The sequence below is a fragment of the Coffea arabica genome, chromosome 9c (assembly GCF_036785885.1).
Source record: "Coffea arabica cultivar ET-39 chromosome 9c, Coffea Arabica ET-39 HiFi, whole genome shotgun sequence".
Lineage (NCBI taxonomy): Eukaryota > Viridiplantae > Streptophyta > Magnoliopsida > Gentianales > Rubiaceae > Coffea > Coffea arabica.
The window spans coordinates 43534974-43556444 of NC_092326.1; the positions used below are offsets into that span (position 1 = coordinate 43534974).

The following is a 21471-nucleotide window of genomic DNA, read 5'->3' on the forward strand; positions in this document are numbered from 1 at the left end:
TATCTTCTCTTTTCTAATATTATTTTTTAATTATTGATTGAATTTAAATAGGGTTGCAAACAAATTGAATCGAGACAAGTTTTAGCCTAATTGAGCCAAATCTTGACTTAGTTTTATCAAATTTGAACTCGAACTCAAGATCGATGAGCTGCCAATTCGTCTCGAACTCGCGGTCGAGCTTGAAAAAATAAAAAATAATTATTTTATTTTTTGAAAATAAATAAAATAATATTTTTCTTAATAAATAATAAAACATTAGGAAAATATATGTAATTTTACTAGTAAAATTAAAAATAATATATATATGTATATAGATACTCGAGTTTGAGTATCAACTTGCGAGCTAATGAGTTTAATATTTTTGAATTTGAACTCAAGTTCGAGTTTGAGTTCGATTTGGCCAACTCAAGCTTCTCTCGAGCTCGAGCAATATCAAACTCGAGTCGAACTTTGACTCAAACCCTTCGCGAGCGGTTCGATTCGTTTGCAACCTAAATCTAAATATTACAAGATAATTAACCTCAAGGAAGAGTAGTGTAATTTCGAAACCTGGAGAGAGAGAGCGGTGAAATGGTTAGAAACCTCAAGGGAGGTTTCTAAAATTATCCCCCAAAAATTTTATTATTCGAGTTGATTTGGACCTTCCACTATAAATTAGACCCTGAAATATTAATAATATTATACTGAGCCTGATTAAATTAGTCATCCTACAGATGTCGTCCCTTACTTTTATTATCAGACCAAGTTCATCCATCCTATATTTTTAACTGATTAATTTAAGAATAGGCTAAATCTAAACTCTAAAACTACATTTATCCATAAGTCACAATCGACTTTTTTTTTCTTTTGCTTTTTGATTAATTATCAACTCCTACGATATTCCTATTTTAACTTATATTAAGAGACAGCCTAATTGAATCAAGAGAAATTAGAAAAGAGCAATTCCCACCTCTATAATGTCGTGTGCTGACATAAACTTGAATCGATCTTAACCATTAAATCAAGGCTTCTCATTATTGATACGCGAACCAACCCATACGAATTTAGAACTAGATCTCGATATTCATTAACTTTTTAAAATTACGACTTACAAACATAATAATATATGAAATTCACTGCTCAGCTAATGAAATCAAGATGCTCGAGCTTGACTCGTGCACGGTCAATGAAAGTTACATTCCATCAGGGGCTTGAAGGAGAATCAAGAAAATCTCAATTTAAATTTTGTTAAAGAAAAGGTTTAAAGGAAGGGAACTTTTTATTACGGCATTGCTTTGCAAGTTCCATTCAAGTACACAACCTTGAAAATTCAAGGTGGGGGAAAAAGGAAAGGAAAAGAAAAGAAGCACACAAAGTTGAGGCAAAAGAAAAGCGGCACTTGTACGGCACGTAATTACAATAATGTCCCTAAAGTGGACGCCTAACATTAGTCACCGGCTGACCGCTCTTTAGCTCCTCCGTCTCTCTGGTAATCGAATATACTTTGGGCTTCGGCCAATGTCTTCTCCTTCCCTTTGCCTAAAATAAATAAATAACATCTATCTATATATATATATAAGAAGGGAAAAAAAAAAAAAAAAAAACGAAACGATTACAAAGTAAAACATAGGAGGAGGTGGAGTGGTGGGTAAATAATAATAATGAGGTAGTATTCATTTTTCCAGGATCAGTTCTTCTTGTTGCCTACAAAACACCCCTCTCCTCTCAGCCCTTCCCAAATTCACCGATTTTCTGAGGTATTTTTATGTTCTTTGCCATTTTTTTGTTTGTTTTTAATGCCATTATCTGCAATCGCGCATTTTTAAGAGATTCTTGTTGAATTTATTTAATAATGCAAGTAATTTTGTCATCAGAATTTACAGCTCATTGAGCCTATTGATTGTGGCCTGTTTGTTGTTGTCAGGGAGCATTCTGTTGTGTTTCTGATGAGTATTTGGTAGATTTAGTCTTGTTTTTTCAATTGAAATTTAGTTTGGGGAAGGGGCGTTCTTGTCTTGTTTTCCAATTTGAATAATGATTTCAGCTGGGCATGAGCGATGATCGAGGATTTTGGTGGAATTTTTCTTTCGAGTATATGAGGGTTTGTTTCTTATTATTATTATTTGAATTGGATTTTGGGTTCTAAAATTTGAGGTTCAAACTGGTCGAATTACCTATCCGTCATTTGTGGTTACCACGAAGAAAAGTCGGTCCTGCTAATGTTGGAACATGTGATTACATCTTGGTGATTAAAAAACCAAAAAATAGCCGGTGTGAAGAGTTTAAAAGTTTTTTATAATGAAATTTGACTAGATTCTAAATGCCAACGCATACTTAAATTAAAGATGCATGGTTTTTGAGTTCTTTTTCACGCAAATTGTTAACTACCAGAACAAACCTAAATTAAACTCTGTATACAGAGATCAGCTTGGTTAAATGCCAAAAGAAAATTGTCCAACTCTTTTTAAGGAAACAGGTTACATTTAAAGATACCGACCCTGATCTTAGTTACAAGAGACAAAGCCAAACCAATTCAACTTCTGTTAGCCAAAAGCACAGGTGCGATACAGGTCAGCTTAGTGCAAGCAAATTATTTGCTTAAAAACTACCAAGAACCAGTGTGATTGTTAACTCCAGAATAAAAAAAACATACTTAAGAAAGTAGAATATTTTGTAAGCAGAATATAAATCTTGAAGCCAACTGACAACTGATTTACGATAAGCAAATATTTTGTAGATTATCTTGTGTACGTTGTAAATCTGCCCAAGGGCCCTAACAACTTACAACTATGCAAATGCATGACTCTGCATTTCTACCTATTAGCTAGCTCAGAACAAGGAAATATAACTTTTTCATTCAAGTCAGGCAGAAAATCATCAAAGTTCCCCTAGAATTATAACAAAACCACTGAGGGAATCCGCGCATTACCTGCTTTCTCGGTCCCCTTCTTGTAACTGGCTCTGTCTTTCCCTTCCTCCATACTCCCTATCACCATTCTTCTCCCTGTCTCGGCTCTCCTCTCTCTCTCCATCAACCAGATGCCTTTCTGAATGACTTGTACGATTCGACAGGTCTTGATTTCTCTCCCTACCTCTCTGTCTTTCATCTTCGCGGCCACGACCTCTCCTTCCGCTATCTTCGCCTTTGTTGGTATCTCTTTCTCTGTCGCTTTCTTTGATTTTGTCCCCATCTCTCTCCTTCTTGCTGCTCTTATGCTTGTCCCTGTCCTTGGATTCTCGGCTACTCCTGTATCTCTCCCTCCCACTCCTCTCTCTATCTCTTGAAGGGGAATGGAGACGGTAGCTTGAGCTCCTCTCCTCCTCGTCTTCATGGAACTCTTCCCGCGTCCTTGAACGCTTAACGCGTTGATGATGATGATGATCACTTTTATGCATTGGCCTCTTAATTGGGTCTTGGCCTCCGCCAGATTTATCCACTTGATCACCGCCATTGCTCGTCTCAGGATTTTCCGCTGTTTTCTCCGAGTAATCATCAAACTCGTCAAATTCCATTTGGGAAAAACCCTTCAAAACCCAAACAATCTGCTTCCTCAAGAGATGACAGAAATATACTACTAACTATACAGTAGTGTATTTTTTTTCCAAGACAACAACACATTTAATCCATTAGTTTCGATTGCTCGACAAGGCTATCAAATACTACTACAAGGCACAACCGAGTCTGGAGAATTTGAAAATCCATACGACAGATTAAAAAAAAGGGAATTTCACCATTTTCGTCCATAAACTTTTACACTAAAATCAATTTCATCCTTTATAATTTTTTTAACCAATTTAATCCTTCCATTATTTTGAAGTCTCTGATCTAGGACTTTTACAACGGCAACACCACATTTTACATATTTCGTATAATCGATAATGGGTATATTTGTCATTTTAAATTAGATTCTTTAATTTATACGGAACTTTGACTATAGTTCTTCTTCTTCGAAAAATTTCACCGAAAATTTCATCTGAATTTATTGGAAACTTACCCAGACTCTCTCTCACACACTCAAATCAAGAAACAAAATCCATGAGAAAAAAATAGAAAACCAAAAACCAAAATGAAAATTGAAGCAAAATTTGAAGAATAAATTTCTCTCATACACAATTTTAAATCTACTCACCGGCAAACTCATTTTGTTTGGTTCTGATTTTTTTATCCTCCATTCATGGCTGCTAGCAAAGACACCATCAATTATCACTACCGATCCATTTTCGTCCTTCAACTCTCTCATGACTAGTCATCATTCATTTTTCACCATGAGTTTCATATGAACTCATAAGAATCTCTCCAAAATTCTTGCGGAATTTTTCAGTTGTAGAGTTGTATACTCCATTTTCTTTCCAAGAAAAGAAGAAAAGAACCAAAAACAGAAAACCAACAAATACATTGAGGGAATCTGAGGAGCAAGAGGAGCTCGCTGCTGCCATCACCATTGCCGGAGTTGCTATCTTCTTGCTAGAACCACCACTACTTATAAATCATCATGAAGGAAGCAGTGTGAGGTTTCCATAATCCTTTTTTTGTTTTAATCTCTAGGTTGAGATGATTTTTTTGACTGTTGAAATTGCTATCTTCTTCCCGTTTGCTTTGTTTTGTAGATGAATGAAATGGGACAGTGATGCTGCAATTTTGTTGTTTCTTTTTCACCTTTTCTGCCTGAATAAGGCTTGACAAGATATTTTTCGACTCAGCCATAATCAAATTTCATACGAAATATTCAATTTTTGTGATGACCTTAATCTTTTTGACAAAATGCCCAAATGAAATAAGTTTGTAAGTAGACCTGAGAGTATGTTTGAGAGCCATTTCTCCTTTAAATTTTGCTTCACTTTCCTGAGAGTATATTTGTAAGCACATGACATGTGTCTTTTGTATATGTTTAATTCATTTAATTTACTACTCAATTAAATGAGTTAAACTTGGGGTATTGAAATGAAGATTAAATTTTGCACTCATAACGTTTATCTCACTCTAACAATATGAGTTGAAACTTTTAATTGTCTGCATTCTTTCGTTTGGGCCTTTTTGATTTCTACGGTTTCAGAGTCTTTTGGTGTTCCATAGTCTTCAATTTCAGATGAAAAGCATAACCTCCATAAGGTCTCGAAAGCTTTCAGACACAAGTTGCTTTCTCAGAGAAAAAGTGCTCACAAATAGTATTAATCAACTGGTGCTCACGGTGCTCTTTGATAAAAGGAATTTTCTATTTGTTTTAGTTGTTTTATTTGCATCCAAAACACAAAATAAATATTGCATGGAAAGTGAATCACCAGTACTTTGAAGCTTGATGAAAAATTTGTGGATAGATAATTATATTTTGATAGTTTGATTTATATAAAGTTTCTTAATAATGAAAAGTGCTTATTTAATGGATCAAGTGGATGATATGTAAAATAATTGTTGGGCTCAGTAATTTGGGATGTGAAGAAAATATTTCGTATCTCTTCATTTTGAATTACTAGCCTATATCCATGACAGGTAGTTTATTTTCATGATTTTAAATTTTAACAAATAATATCTTGAGAATAAAAGAAGTGTAAAATTAGATTTCAGAATCTTTTGTTTAAACTGGTTTTATATGACTTTGTAATCTTATTTTTTTTTATTGTCCCTGATGATAGATAATTTAATTAGAGTTTGAGATAATTGCTAACTTGCTAGGCATGGAACTAGACATATCATTATTATTTGGCTGAAGGAGTTGATAAAGTTTCTTTAGATATTATATTTTAACTAGTAGAAATGATTGCAATTGTCAAAGGAGTGTAGTTAGTGGTGGAAGTTAGCATTGAGGCTTTCAATCTAGAGTGTCACTTGATAAAGTATTATTACAAAATTTAATTTTAATTAAGAAGACATTTTTGCTATCAAACTAATTGTTGTTTTGAATTTGTATATGTAGATCTGGAAATATGGCATTCATATTTTTATCTAAAATTACTATTTGTATTCTAGAGCTATTTGGTGAGATAATGTTCTCACCTATTTGTAATGCTATTAGGCATGATTTAAATGAGTGGATTAACTTGCTTTTTCTCTTAAAAAGAAAGAAAAATGTGCACGTTTATATGTTTTTATTGATGTTGAAAACTGTAACATGTTTTGGTGGTTTTTTAAACTTTTTCTGTTTATTAAAGTGCTAGAAATAATATGATTGTTTTTTGTTTTGTTACAACTAAAATTATGTTGTTATTAAACCGACAATGCACTCATAATGGATTTGTTTTCTCTTCTTTTTTGGTACCATTATATGCACGTAATACTAGTTAAAAAATCTTTGTTCAAATCACAAAAAAATAGGGGGCTAACTTGATTATTGGAATTTTTCTTCACAACAAATTTTTAATTATTTTTATACTCAATTTTCTCTAATATCTCTATTCATTATGTACCAAAATGATTTGTTATTATGTATTCAACTAAGTTTCTAGGGGGTCCTGGCTGTGCCTTGCAGAGTCGAGGTACCTCTAGTCTTTGGTATATAAAAAATAAAAGGAACAAAAAAAAACCAATAGATAGAAAAGAATGAAATCCTTTTTCTTGTTACAACTACAACTTGCAAATGTACAACAAACCTTTTTGAATGTGATAAAGAGTAATATATATGAATTTAACAAATGAGCGTGTCATGGGTTCAAATTTGGACAAATGGGATTGAGGACAATTAACGGGTAACTACTAAACTTTCCCCATAGTCTATTTATACCAAGCATTCTTCTTATGGCTAGATCCAATCTCTCGGTTCCTGCGGGAGGGAAAAGAATTTCACGCTCTTCCTTTCGGGAAGGGAGGATTAGGGAAATCCTATTGATTGCAGCTTTCTCCAAACCCCCCCAAAAGACATGAAAAAAAAGACTCGAATAATACAATCACTCCGTCACCCAAAAATGAAAGGGGTGATCTCGTAATTCTTGGTCTGTGAAGATGCATTGTTAGGCGCTCCATTTTTTCCCATTGAGGCCAAACCTAAACCTGTGCTCAAGAGATAGCTGGCCACACACTGATAAGGGATGTCCAGTTTTTCACTACTCAACTATTAATAATATATTTTTACCCATTAAATTATTAAGAGTATAAATTTTGGCCCCTTCTATCTAATTTTGTCAGATCTAACTAACAGTAGTATGTCTTGCAAATCATATGAACCCTTAGATTCGTTAGAATTAACGATAAAATCAGATAAAATGGTGCAAAATTTACGCATTTGATTGTTCAGTAAGTAAAAACATACTATGAATAATTAAGGGACCAAATGTTGACTATATATTATTAATAATTAATTAAGGAACCAAATCTTGACAATTCAAAAAGTTCAATGATAACTACCCAAGTAATTTGCTCGAGAATTTTAAACCGAGAAACTCAGAGTACAAAATAAAATAACAACCCAAGGTCGAGAGTGCGAAGGCGGCCGAAACTGTGATAACAACCCAAAGTCGGAAATGGAGGTGTTGGGTAATTGGTTAATGGTTCCGGGTTTACTCTACCTGCTCAGCGAGCAGTCTTCTCTAGCGGAGTTTTAAACACTTTGTATAGTTTTCGGGCTTCCTTTGCTGTTTTCAACAGTTTAAACCATTAATTTAAGTTATTGAGCTATTTTGTACTGGAAGCCAACAAAAGAGGAAATTAGGACCAGATCGACCTTCTGATTGCTTGCTTCACCTGTCAGTAAAATGCTAATACGTTCCTTTCAGACAGGAGGAATGTTGCAGAGCAAACACAAAAACGTGTTGTTTCTCCCTTGCGAGAAGGATGAACAAATTTCCAGCATAAAACCGGAAATTTCTCATGAGCTGCTGAACAGAAACCAGGCCTGATGAATATATATATATATATATATATATATATAGTGATTATTGCATACCAAGTGATCCACGAGGCTTCATCTTTGCACCTTAGCTTGGCCATCAAAAGTCCGGTTTGGTATCACGTTTGTGCTTTCCCCACTAAATACACCCCATCTACCTTGCTCATCCCTATTAACAGCTTGCTCCCTGCCAAATTTGAAGTCAGACATGGGTCCATTCTGATGCCCGGCCGCCCTTGGAGGGCTGGAATTCCTCCTGCTATCAGGTGCATTCCTCTGCTTGTATCTATTAACTTCTGCTGGTGCATTCTGCTTCCCATGAGCGTCATTGCCTTGTCGAGCTCTGAAGACACCATAACTTGGGCCCTGGGGATCAGGATTATCTGGAGCAAAATTTTGTCCGTGGTTCCTGGAGTTTGTAGATGCAGGATACGCACGATTGACACCTTCAGTTTCTCTTCTTTGGGGCGATGCATTCATATTCAATGGTGGTTGCCTCACCCTATCAGGAAACTGGGATCCTGACTGCAATGTGTCTCTCCCACCAGGTCGTGGATAATGTGAAGAACCACCTTCTGATGAGCTCGATGGTTCACGTGCAATTGAGAATTTCTCACTCCTTGAACTCTTAGAAACCCCATCTGCATTGTCGTTGAGGTCAAAAAGTTCATCAAAATCATCATCTGCATTAGCTGTTGTCCAGCCAGATATTTCCTTTTGCTCAACATCATCTCTTTCTTCAGAAAGAACGTCATCATCACCTCCCACCTCTTGAACACTAGCACTTGCTGCTTTCTTGTCCATAGATGCTCTCTTTAATGAGCCTTTTTTTAATGGACCATACTTAACATGCCTCATAATAACATGTGCCTGATCCTTTTCCTCCACTCGGGTATCAGTTTCAACAACAGCTATATCTTCAATCTAAATATCAAAGTGTTATTGCCAAAATCAAAAAGTAAAAGAGGTTTGGGCAGGGCCACGAAATTACGAAGTATACTTACCAAAGCAGAGAATCGAGAAAACAATGTTGCAGAGTCCTCACCCTTATCCACATTACCAATAGCTACACACTGGTAAAAAAAAAGGAAACATGAAAAATATTTTCCAAGTGAAATATAAACCAATTCCAGTAGAAAAGAAGATTTTAAGCAAATGGGCATTTTGCAAGTGTCAAAGTGTCAGAACGAAACTAATGATTCAGTCTTATTTCCAAGTTTATATATAAAACTAGCACAATTTCCAATAACAATCAGGTATTCTGACACACTTGATGATGCAATCGCTCCGTTAGTATAGGCTTGATAAAATACTCCGTTAGCTCATTCCAGGGAAAACCATTAGCTCTAAACTATAACAAGGAAGAAGGACAATACCTTGACACGATAACCGCTCTCCATTAGTCTCTTTGCCATGTCCGCTTTAATTTGTAAGTCATTGGGTGTCTGGAAAGGGAAAAGAAAAGGGGGTAAAAAAATACTGTCATAGTATCCGTGGGATCCAAATTAAGCATCAGAACTCAAGCCACTGTCTTGTTGATTTTGCTGAAATAACTCTGAAAAAGAATCGCAGTCTGAAAAGGCAATAGGCATATACAATCATGCAGCAATCACCAGATACAATTTTGACGACTAAAAGGGGACACTTTGTATGCAACAACAGATATAAAATAGGCCCTATAAATTTTTTCAGATAAAATTTCACAAGAAGTGGACAAGAATTATTGATAGATTGAGGGCTCCCACAAGCACTAAACCAAAACAATGGTAAAAATATCAACTGCAATAAGACTTACTGGTGTCCAGAAAGGCAAGTAATAAAACACTTACAATTTTAGCAGCAAATCGAACTTCTTTGCAGCCTCCGTTGCGTAAACTAACTTTAGACTGTGTTAAATAGACCAAAAAGATTAAACTTGGCCCCAGATTAAAAAGAAGAGAAAAGGCACTATATCATTAATTCATAATCTCACATACTACAAGAATTAGTGAACCGACATGTCTGAAATATCCAAGCAGGAAAATTATGTAACTTCATAATTCACATGCATGCATAAGCATGTTTTGACTTCTCATCACATATCTCTATGCAATATCAACCATATAGGCCCAAATGCACAAGAACTGTGTCAAATAAAGCAATAAACTAGGAAGTTGTATGAAACAGTAATCTTGGTAAACTACTTAGGATCGTGCTGCAGTAAAATCCACATGACTACAGTGCATTTCAAATATAAATCACGCTACTATCATTAGGAACCTAAACACGAGCAAAAAAATGAGATCCACAAACAATAAAAAGATAGCTGCAGTAAAATCCTCAATAAAGGACAAAAATGTCGAGTTATTCAGTGAAATGATCCAATTCAACCCCTTGAAAAAGGCAAAGGTTCAAGTAAAAAGGTACCGTACCCTTTGTTTGGAGCGTTCTTTTTCCTGTAACTCTTTTTTATATTTTTCTTTGTAGTAGTCCATAAGTTTGCACACAGGAGGCTTGGCATTTCGTTGAACCTGAAGAAGCACCCCATCCCCCAGCCAAAGGGGGGGAAAAAAAACAAGAACATAGATTAGATTAAGAGCCATATGTCTCTCTCTCTCTACCTCTCTCTCTCACACACATATGCAAACCCACAAGAAGAAAGGACCAATTAAACCATATGCTTATGGACCTGAGAAACTAAGAAGGATATTGCTTTTTTAGGAGCTTGTAGTGTTCAAAAGCAACAGACCTAGGGTAGGCCTTGATTCAATTACATATTTACTGAACCTCATTTAGAAACTAGTGCCTTTAATTAAAACAACTGCTAACATTAGCCTATCGAAGCTCTATATCCTTTTTGAGACAAAGGTACAGACAGGCACATAACCAATTTTACTTGATGTATAAACTATCTCTCAGGATCTGTGGGCTCCCAACTATCTACGGGAAAGGGCTCTGTGTGGACTCAGGACAAACCCCAGAGAAGTAAACTCGAGACATTCTGAGGATGTTGCATCTCTGGGCAACCAGCACTTGCTTGGACATCATGGAGGATCTGGATCCGTTCAACAAGAATGGACAAGTGCAGGAGGATCCAAATCTGCTGCAGAGGGTAGAAGGCAGAAGAGATGGAGTGGAAGACTGCCAATCAGCAATTGGAGAAGGCAACGCCATGCCTTATCGCGACACAATTGGGGTCAAACTATCACCCACGAAGAAGATGGGTAGGAGAGTCTCTTTCTCTCTTCCTTTTAATCTTGGGTATAGACTGGCAAGAAGCAGCCGGGAGGTTCATTTTCCCTGCCCCCGGTATAATAGGAGCAGAACTAAGGATCAAAATAGACAGAGAAGAGGTGGGACACCACATGGACTTTGTGATGAGAGCTTGGCCACTTCTGGAGGAACATCGAGACCCAGGAAGGCAGAGGAGAGTGGCCAGAATGTGGAATGTAGGGAGACGAATACATAGACAGGCGATGCATGTGCCAGGGTTCAATCTGATCAGGAAGTTTAGCCAAATGAAGATCATCACTGGGAATGTGCATGGGGCTGGAAGCACCACATTCAGGGATCACTTTTTGGATCTCTATGACATCCACAACCCAGATGTAGTCATAGTTGTAGAAACTAAGATAGGAGGACAAGCAGCTGTGAACATGTATGTGAGCCTACCCTTTAGTGGGTACAAGATTGTGGACTCAGTTGGAAGGAGAGGAGGTCTCTACCTCTTATGGCATCCTAACGAAGTTCGGGTCAACATCATCAGTAAAACAGAACAAGAAATTCATGGTCTAGTGCAAGTATCCTCGGATACTCCCTCTTGGTTTCTTTCAGCTGTGTATGCTAGCCCAAACTATAATAATAGGGTCATTCTGTGGGAGAATCTAAAACATGTAGCCTCCCAGAACTCCCTTCCCTAGTTGTGTCTGGGAGATTTTAATGAAAAGTTATCCAATTTGGAAAAGTTAGGGGGCAACCCCATCAATCAAAATCATGCTACAGTCTTTCAAAGCTGTCTGGACTTTTGTAATTTGCTAGACATTGGCTACTCTGGCCCTAGATTTTCTTGGCTTAATAAACGTTTTAATAAGGGTTTGATTCTTGAGAGAATAGATAGTGTTCGGAAATCCTTACTGGAACTCCCTGTTCCCAGACTCAGTTATTCATTTACCTAGAACTAGATTGGACCACTGCCTGATTTTAGTCAATCTCTTCCTTCCTGTTAGATGTATGAAAATTTTTAGATTTGAAAAATTTTGGTTGGCTGAACCTTCCTTAAAAGAGGTAGTTCAACAATCTTGGGGTGATAATAATAGCTTGATGCTTTCTATTGTTAAGTTTACTGACTCTGTCCAAATTTGGAGTGAAACCACTTTTAAAAATATCTTCAAGGAAAAAAGGATTCTGCTGGCCAGAATCTGGAGTATCCAACAGAGGCAGCAGAATGACATCTCCCATCACCTTGTTGACCTTGAAGCCCAACCTCTGAGTGAGTATAATTTGGTCCTTATCCAAGAAAAGGAGCTCTGGTGTATGAAGTCTAGACTTAACCAAGTGATCTGGAATGATTTAAACACAAAATTTCTCCAAGCTGCTACTATTCAAAGGAGAAAAAGGAACAGTATTCACACACTCAGAACCCTTGCTGGAAATTGGATTTCTGATCAGAGTCAGCTTAGGGACCATATCTGTCTCTACTACCAGAAGCTCTTTTCTACAGATATGGTTTGTTCCTTTAGGGAACCCGATGGGTTTCCTGTCATGAGGAGAATTCAAGACGCTAGTACAAAATTGCAACTGGGTAGAGTTCCCTCTCCTCAGGAAATAGATTAGGCCATCATGGACCTGAAACCCATGAATCTTTCAATCTTTCTGCTTACCTCCTGCTTTCTTTCAATCTTTCTGGACTGAATCAAGGGCTCTATTTATAAGCTAGTCAAAGAATCTTTTGTTTCCTCCAATTTGCCTGAGGGAGCCAATGAAACCTATATTTGCCTTATTCCTAAGATCAGTGATCTGGAGAATATCCAACAGTACAGGCCCATCAGCCTTTGCAACACCCCTTACAAGGTGTTATCCAAACTTCTAGTCAACAGAATCAGGCCCCTCATGGATTCCATTATTTCTCCTACCTAAACCAGATTCATACCTGGCAGAAGAGGCTCAGATAACATTTTTATTGTCCAAGAAGCCACACACTGCTTAAACAAAAAGAAATGCAGGAATGCCTTCTGTGCTTTGAAAATTGATCTGGAAAAGGCTTATGATAAGTTGGAATGGTGTTTTATCAAAGCCCCGCATCACTTTGACTTCCCTCCTACCTTATGCTCTGTTATAATGAAGTGCATTTCCTCCAGCAGAGTGGCCATCCTCATTGATGGCACTCCTACTGATTGGATTCTTCCCTCAAGAGGTATTAGACAGGGGGACCCTATTTCCCCATATATCTTTCTTTTACGTATGGAGTACCTTTCTTTCAGTATTGAGCAGGCACTCCAACAGGGGAGTTGGGAAGCTTTAAAAATAGGTGGGTGGGTTGGGGGGGGGGGGGGCTTGCTATTTCCCATTGTATGTTTGCAGATGATATAATCCTTTTGTCTAGCTGTCGTAACTCTTCTATCTCTGAGGTCAAATCCATTTTGGATAATTTTTGTCTGCGCTCTGGTCTCACCATCAGCCTTGAGAAATCAAAAGTCTTCTTCTCCAAAAACACTGATCCTTCCAAACCGACCAAAATCTCTTCTTTCTTAGGCGTGCACAGCATAGATGATCTAGAGAAATACCTAGGAATGCCTCTTTCCCATACCAGAATCTCTCCACAAAATCATGCTTTCCTGGTAGACAAAATTAGACAAAAGCTAGCTGGCTGTAAGGCAAATCTTATTTCCTTTGCTGGAAGAAAAGCTATCATTCAACAAGTTTCTTCTGTCATGTCTTCCTTTTATGCACATTGTGCTCCTTTACCTAAGTCCACTTGTGATACTATTGACAAGATACAAAGAGACTTCCTATGGGGCTCCACCACGGATAAGAAAAAGCTTCATTTAGTTAAATGGGATGCTGTAGCTACCCCTCTTTGTCAAGGCGGACTAGGAATTCGCAAGACTGCTGATGTGAATAAGGCTGCTATGGCTGGCCTCTGCTGGAGATTAAGACGTCAAAAGGACCAACCTTCGGCTCAGATTTTGAACGTTCTAACCACCAGAGAAAACTCACCCTGAATGAGAAGCAGGGGTCAATTAACAAAAAGTGTTTTGAAGCTAGGTGTTGATCTCTATAATAGAGGAAAAAATTGGACAATTAAGAATGGCAATACTGTGAGAATATGGCTTGATGATTGGACGGGACTAGGACCTCTCTGACATCTCATTTCCGGCCCTGTCACTGAAGGGGAAGACACTATGGTGGTCGCTCAGATATTTGGAGAGAGAGATTCTTCGAACCTCAACAAAATTTCTGTCATACTACCAGAGCTTGTAATTATGGTTATCAAGACCATTCCTAGACAGACCACCTCTCCTGCAGAAGATTCCTTGAAGTGGCAATTTACCCCAAGTGGTCAGTTCAGTCTGAAGACAGCAGTTGAATTAATTTGCTCGAATAACACTGCTGATGATAGTTCAGAAAGGGACTGGATATGGAAAGTGATGGCTAGCAATTGAGTAAGACATTTCTTATGGATTGCGTGCCAAGATAAACTCCCAACAAAAAGCAATCTACTCGAAAAATCCATTGTCCAGGAAGAATGCTGCCCACTGTGTGATCACAACAGAGAGGACACCTAACATAATCTGATTTTCTGTCCTAAGGCCAAAATCTTATGGAAAAGACTTGCTGTCCCTTGGAACTTTTGCCCTTTGCTGGTCAGAATTTATGCTCTTGGCTAAAGAAAGTATGCTGTATGCCAGACCATTCACCCTATTATGGGATTCCCTGGGGAACCATGGCAGAATTTGGCTGCTGGATGCTTTGGAAGGATAGAAACAGGACTATCTTCAAACCTCAACCCCCCCCCCCCCAAATAAACTTGTACATAGCTACAATTGTTAGAGCAACAGAATTCCTAAGCATAGGTCCTTTGAGCAGGAAAACCACCAGATACAAGACCTTGTCTTGGTTGCTTGGGAACCACGCCCACCTCATGCATTCAAACTAAACAGTGATGGAGCTTCATTTGGTAACCCTGGGCCAGTAGGGCCAGGAGGAATCATACGAAATCATTTAGGGAATGGATAAGTGGGTTTAGTAGAAATCTGGAATGGGCTTCCGCTGGCAAAATCCCTTAGCATACAGAATATTCATATTGAGCTGGATGCTAGTGTGCTAGTTCAAAAGATCTCTAAAGATAATTGTGATTCTTGTTCTTACTATCCTATTATTAATGACTGCAGGACTATCATGAGAACCTTCCTCACAACCACTGTTAAGCATGTATTCAGAGAAGCAAACTGCCGTGCAGATCCTTTGGCAAAAATGGGTGCAGAAGCTGAAGAATAAGGACTCAAGGTTTTCAATGAGCAGCCTGCAGCCATTTCGAAATTAGTTGAGAATGATTATAGGGCATCCTGTTTGCCCCGTTTTGTAAAATCAAGCACTTAAGCTCGAATTTGTTGTTCTGGTTATCTTTTTTTTTTTTGGTCAGTGCAAGGAACTCCCTTTCCTACCAAATAAATAAACTATCTCTCAAATTCCAAAGGTTTAGCTCAATATTCCTCAGACTAAACTAACCTTATGGCCCCCGCTCTACATTAGCAGTATCTGCTTGGTTATTAACAAGCTGCCACATGCTCTGATGTATAGGAAGGCCACAACATGTCGTAACAACAAATATCAAGACAACATGTTGTAACAACAAATATCAAGATTGAGGTGAAAAAGATTTACCTCCACCAAATCAAGCTCCAAACTCCTCGCACGCTTTAGTGCTTCATACCTTGATACAACAGAGTGGCCTATGAATATAAACGAGTTTAAGTAAACAATTAGAGCAGACTCACCCACAAAATGAAATCAATTTAAAATGAGGCCTCTTCCTTAGAATCCATAGAAACCAATCAAAACAAAGCCATGCCAAAAGACATCTAACGCGGAGGTTCAGGTCTCGCTTGAAATTTTGGTCAAGCCTATGAAACTTCCCTAACATGGATAATGTTTAACAGATCGAGCCTCAGCTTTTAAAGCCTGTAGCCAGCTTCTTCTTCCCCTTTTTTTTCCCTGGGACCCCTAAATTCTAGTCTTCAAAAATCGACAACTGAGTTATTGAAAGGCAAATAGAAATAGAATGATTAAGAAGACGAGAGATGATCCTCGTCAGGGGTAACTAAATGCAGAAGCACCATGGTGCCATGTAAACAGACAAGAAGACACAACGTATAATTTCCTCCATATTACCATTCGAACTGGAACAAATTTCGATGCTAAAGTGAATAATGCAGGACATGTCAAAATTCAGAAAGTGAGCACAATTTGTTTTGGGTGTATCTAGTTGCTGTCACCTTCTTCAGTGACGAGTCGAATAACATCAGCGGTGACTTGCTCATTCAATCTCGGCCCGTCGGCGTGCTTCTCTTCCTTCTTTTTCATGAACTGCAATTGCCCAGACATTGCTCCATCAACTAAATTGTCAAAGTAGATTCTTATTCAAACAAAATTCAGAGACGAGTAGTCACCTGAACCGGAGCAGCGAAGCATCTGACATTGGTAGGCAAGTCGAGTAGAGGTGTGTGGCCAGGTGAGCTCGGAGAGTATAAAACTGAAATCTTGGTACGATTGGCTGAAATGGGACTGTGAATCTGAAGATAGGACCTTGAGAATTGGTTCCACAATTTGGTATCGATTTGAGATCGCCTGACTCGCGTCCAAAATGCCATTTCTCTTCCTCTCCTTTTTTTTTTCCCTGATTTTATTTCCACATGAATTTGGAACTAGAACCCAATAGTTAGAGTTAAAACTTGAAAACAAGTTAATCGAGAAATCTGCAGCGAACAACTAGAGAACAGACAGGGGAATTGAGAAGAAGAGACGACGTCGCTGGCCCCCAAAAAAAAAAGACGGATCGGGTTAAGCGGATCAAGAAGGCTCTAGTTAGGTTCTGCTCCTTGGGCCTTGGCCAACTAGAAAAGGCCAAATTATATGAATATACCCACTAAGCTTTTAGAATCGTCGAGTTTCGGCTATCAAACTATTAAAGTCTGATTTTATTTACTGAACTATCAAAAGTTTAGATTTTGGATCATTTCGTTAGATTTAATCGTTAACCGTGTTGGTTCTGAGTGTACGATGATAAAAGCAAGGGTCATAATTAATGATTAAATTTGACGGAAAGATTCAAAATCTAAACTTTAGATAGTTTAGTAGTCAAAATCAGACTTTTTTTGATAGTTAAATGATCAAAACTGGATGATTCGAAAAAAATTTAGTGATTATCCTAATAATTTGCAAGCTTGAAAATGTTAGTAATGGCCTAATGGGCTGTGTTAGTGAAGTTTTGTAGTAGTTAACTTTCATATTTCTACAAGTAGGTTTAGGGCAGCCATTATCTTGGGCTTGGACGTAGACGCAGGTAGTGCGCCCAAATATTGGGGACTTGGATTTATCGAAGTCCAAGGTCCATAATTATCAAAAAAAAAAAGTCCAAGGGTTTATGCCTTTATGGAGTGTAGGATTCAATTTTGACGGGCATTTTTTTTTTTTTTGGGACAATACAGCTCAGCCGGTCCAAGATATTTTCTCTTTTCGGAAGAAAATGAAGAGATAGAAAACTATATTAGTTGATGGACTATTGTCATTTACCAAAAAGTACGGTATATGTAGTCGCCAACAGCATGATCCAAGCCACAAGCAACTTCAACGTCACCAAATCCGTATTCGAAGACTGAAAATTGATGGGCCAAGATTAATTAATCCAATCACAAATTAACTGACTAACTAACTACGTGGAAGATCCCCATCCCTCCCAATAGTTTTGTCAACGCAAGCTAGTAATGACGGGCGACATCCTCGCAAAGAGTCGTGTGTTTGAATTGCACTGTCCATATGAAAGCTGTGTTAATGGGTAATTTATAAGAATTTCTGTAAGAAATTTATGATTCCGAGGACACATTCTGACTCGTGGTGATGATCGGAATCGAATCTATCCGAACTTTTCATTACCCAAAAAATAATAATAATTTTGAACGGACCAAGAGCAACAGCATGATGAAGTGTATCCAAGCCACAAGCAACTTCAACATCACCAAATCGGTATTCGAAGACTGAAAATTGATGGGCCAAGATTAATTAATCCAATCACAAATTAACTAACTAACTAACTACGTGGAAGATCCCCATCCCTCCCAATTGTTTTTTCCAAAATGAGTTGTCTATCATTAGTCTAAGATTCCACAACCGAACTCAAAAACATTTAACCATAGAGAAGCAATGATAACATTTAATTTTGACAACACAAGTTGGTAATGAATAATAGGTTGTACTCTCACAAATGGTCGCGTGTTTGAATTGTACTATCTACGTAACGGCTGTGTTGATGGGCGATTTGTAAGAACTTCTGTAAGATATCTATGATTTTGAAGGCATGTTCTGACTCGTGATGATGATCGGAATCGAATTCATCTAAACTTTTCATTACCTAAAAAAAAAAAAATTTTTTTAACGGACCCACAATTAGATTCATAATTGTCTTCTCCCCGTGGCAGGGTTCTACCCAAACACGTTTGGGATTGAAATTTGAAGATTTGTTCGTATGAGCTTACGTCGTAATATCTCTTCTTCTGACTACTAAAAGAGTAAAAGTCATAAACATTCGTCCGACCGTAATCACAAGTCCGACATTGGACTGTTGGGGCCGACAGAATTCAAAATTTTGCAAGTTCACAATGTGCATCACGGCGTACGTCATGTGTGCGTTGTACGTAGAAGTCGGAAAATCGGAATGAAGACATTCAGAAAGTAGAGGGTTTTTGGTATTTTGACCAGGCATATATCTAGGATCGATGCAGGCGTTAGAAAGTCCAAAGCATTTGAATTTTGACAAAGCTCAACACAAAGGTGGACATGTAAAGGTCCATTTGTGTAAAAAAAAAAAGACCAATGGAAGCTTTAGGCAACTTGAGAACCAAATCTAATTACAACTACTAGTATACCAAATTTATGAGTATTACAATTGGGAAGGTTTTATTTTTACTATCACTCATTATTCTTCTTTTTTTGATTAGAATCTTCAACTTCAATACATGGAACCAATTAGAAACAATTAATGTTTCCTATGCTAGTGATGTTGCAGTAAAATATTTTATACATTTGTAAGTTTTGATGTATAATGCATGATCTCGTTTGCATTAGTGATAGAACACCTACACATGATTTTTATTTTTTTTTTGTTAATTTGAACATGTGTGTACGTATAATTACGACTGAAGGTTAAACAAAAAAATAAATAAAAATTCACACTACTACAGCGTCAAAATTATCATTTTTAAGTAGGGTTATTATCACTTTACCCCGTTAAATTATATTATTACTATCAATTTATTCCCTAACGTTATTCTTTTAGTCCTTTTATGCCAATAGGTAATTCAGTTCGGCATATTAACAAATTTTGGACAAAATTATCCTTTTATTTTATAGCATTACTACATTGTTATTATCACTTTATTCCTTTAAATTATAGTGATACAATCATTTTACTCTATAACATTATTTTCTAGGCGTTTTACTCCATTGTTAACCTTAACCAGTATGTTCAAAAAAATTTTAATGTATTTAACATTTTTATATAGAATTAAAAATAAAATTTTGGAATGGTTTTTCTTCATTTTTTTTTCACTCGAAGAGTTCCAAAAATATAAAAATAAAAGAATTTTCTCAAATTTCTTTTTCGCACTTATTAATGCTAGGAAAAGAAAAGGAGATAGGAGAGTAGGAGACAAAAATTATATTTTGAAAAGAAAGAAAATAAGGAAGAACCTGATATTATTGTATTACTTTAATGTTGTCGGGAGTAGCATTGGAATTAGGTAATAAATAGAAAAGTAAAGTAATTTTAAAATAATAAAAATATTGAATTCTTTCTTATTTGTACTTTTTAAAAAAAAAAATACAAATAAGACTCTCTCTTTCTCTATCTCTCCCCCTCTCGACCTTTCGATGTTTTTCAATATTTAATAAGATTATCAAGAAGAAAGAAATTAATGCTCTGACTCTTTTTTTTATGCTAAAAAAGAGAAGAACCATTTTAAATTTTTTATTATTTTTATTATACTAAGAGCAGGGTACTTTCTTCTAAAATTTTTTAACTTGCTAAATTGATTTAATGGTGGGATAAATTGTCTAAAACATAACTCTAGGGGTAAATTGATAATAAGGCTATAATTTATGGGGATAAAGAAATAATGATAATTTTAAGAGCTAAACATGCCCGTTTACTTGAATTAACAAACTCTGCTAAGTTTGACCATTAATTATGTAGGTAAAATGACTAAAAAATAATGTTAAAGAAAAAATTGATGGTAGTACTAAACTTTAAGGGGATAACGTGATAATAACCCTTAATCAAAGGTTTGTTTGGATTGTGCTTTATTTGGAATATTTGTACTGTAGCACTTTTTTGTGATGTGATGTGTGCGAGATAAAAAGATAATTGGGAAGATAAAAATGTGTATTGGAAATTGTAATGATGATGTAAGCAGGTAAAATTGGGGAAATAAAACACAATCCAAACAAATAAAATCAAATTCGAAAGGATATGGTTGCCTACTTTCTCTTATATTTAAGATTTAAGATAGGCATGCGTCATGAATGTAAAAGTACTGTATTAGAAAGGGATACATATAAATTGGCTTGAAAGAGCTCATCTAGAGCAAAAATTGGCTTGAAATACTCATTGCATCTGTAACAGAGCTGCTGTAAAAAGCTCAGAAACGTAGAAGGTAATTCAGGGGCCGCCATTTTTAATACAGCGCAGCACAGCGTGAACTAAACTAGTACTATTAGACGATTAATCGGACATTAATTAGTGCATGCTTTGGCCTCTGACTGAAGAATGGAGATCCATGTATCATATTACACCATCACACATACACATATAAATGGGAGTGGTGAGTGATTCAGGTAAAAGTGCATTATATATTGGAGTCGTGTATTTTTATCCCTGGATGCTGGAGGCCACCATGCATCTTCAATCCTGCGATGGTTAAGATAAGGAAAAGGAAGCATGAAAAGTCGTGTGTCGTGCTCTATCACAAAATCATTTTCGATACTGTATTATCCATTCCAACGTACAAAAGGCCCCGCGACTCAAAGTTTTCATAAATTCAACGGGCTTATTAATTTGCTTGACGACCCCAGCAGCAACGCTGTTGCATATTCTGCATGGCAACAGCCTCACTTTTGAGTATTATTGGGGTCAGCCCCAGTAGCAGTAGCAGTAGGTTGCTGCAATGCAATCCTGCATCAACGGGCTCATCCGATCCTGTGGTTTATAATTTGCTCGAGGAGCTAGTCTTCCGCGAGATCATGCCCTCATCAGCAATTTCTGAATCTGACTGCTGAATGATTCAATCAAGGACCACATAAGTTTAGAAAAGGAACTCCAAAGGTCGATGACACCGTCCCGTAATAATTCAAGACAAGATTTTTAACTATTTTTAAAACATTAAATGCAGTAGGGGAAAACAAAAAAAGTGCACAAGGGAGGAAT

General features: G+C 37.0%; 2 protein-coding genes and 1 long non-coding RNA gene across 3 annotated transcripts; 1 reads left to right on the forward strand and 2 right to left on the reverse strand.

Annotated features, from left to right (window-relative positions):
* Nucleotides 1-2691: 2691 nt before the first annotated feature.
* LOC140013975 (uncharacterized) lies at nucleotides 2692-4369 on the reverse strand. The gene is made up of 2 exons (XM_072064190.1): nucleotides 4110-4369; nucleotides 2692-3504 (listed from the first exon to the last, which is right to left on the reverse strand). The coding sequence occupies exons 1-2, from the start codon at nucleotides 4218-4220 to the stop codon at nucleotides 2905-2907; spliced, it is 711 nt and encodes a 236-aa protein (XP_071920291.1). The 5' UTR covers nucleotides 4221-4369; the 3' UTR covers nucleotides 2692-2904.
* On the forward strand, nucleotides 4351-4947 carry LOC113707706 (uncharacterized). Its single transcript, XR_003452319.2, has 2 exons — nucleotides 4351-4486; nucleotides 4588-4947. It is a non-coding gene; the product is annotated as an uncharacterized lncRNA (long non-coding RNA).
* Nucleotides 4948-7229: 2282 nt separating this feature from the next.
* LOC113708955 (translation initiation factor IF3-1, mitochondrial-like) lies at nucleotides 7230-16818 on the reverse strand. Its single transcript, XM_027231696.2, has 8 exons — nucleotides 16445-16818; nucleotides 16271-16361; nucleotides 15660-15727; nucleotides 10208-10306; nucleotides 9626-9682; nucleotides 9173-9241; nucleotides 8801-8869; nucleotides 7230-8720 (listed from the first exon to the last, which is right to left on the reverse strand). The coding sequence occupies exons 1-8, from the start codon at nucleotides 16643-16645 to the stop codon at nucleotides 7872-7874; spliced, it is 1503 nt and encodes a 500-aa protein (XP_027087497.2). The 5' UTR covers nucleotides 16646-16818; the 3' UTR covers nucleotides 7230-7871.
* Nucleotides 16819-21471: the final 4653 nt, after the last annotated feature.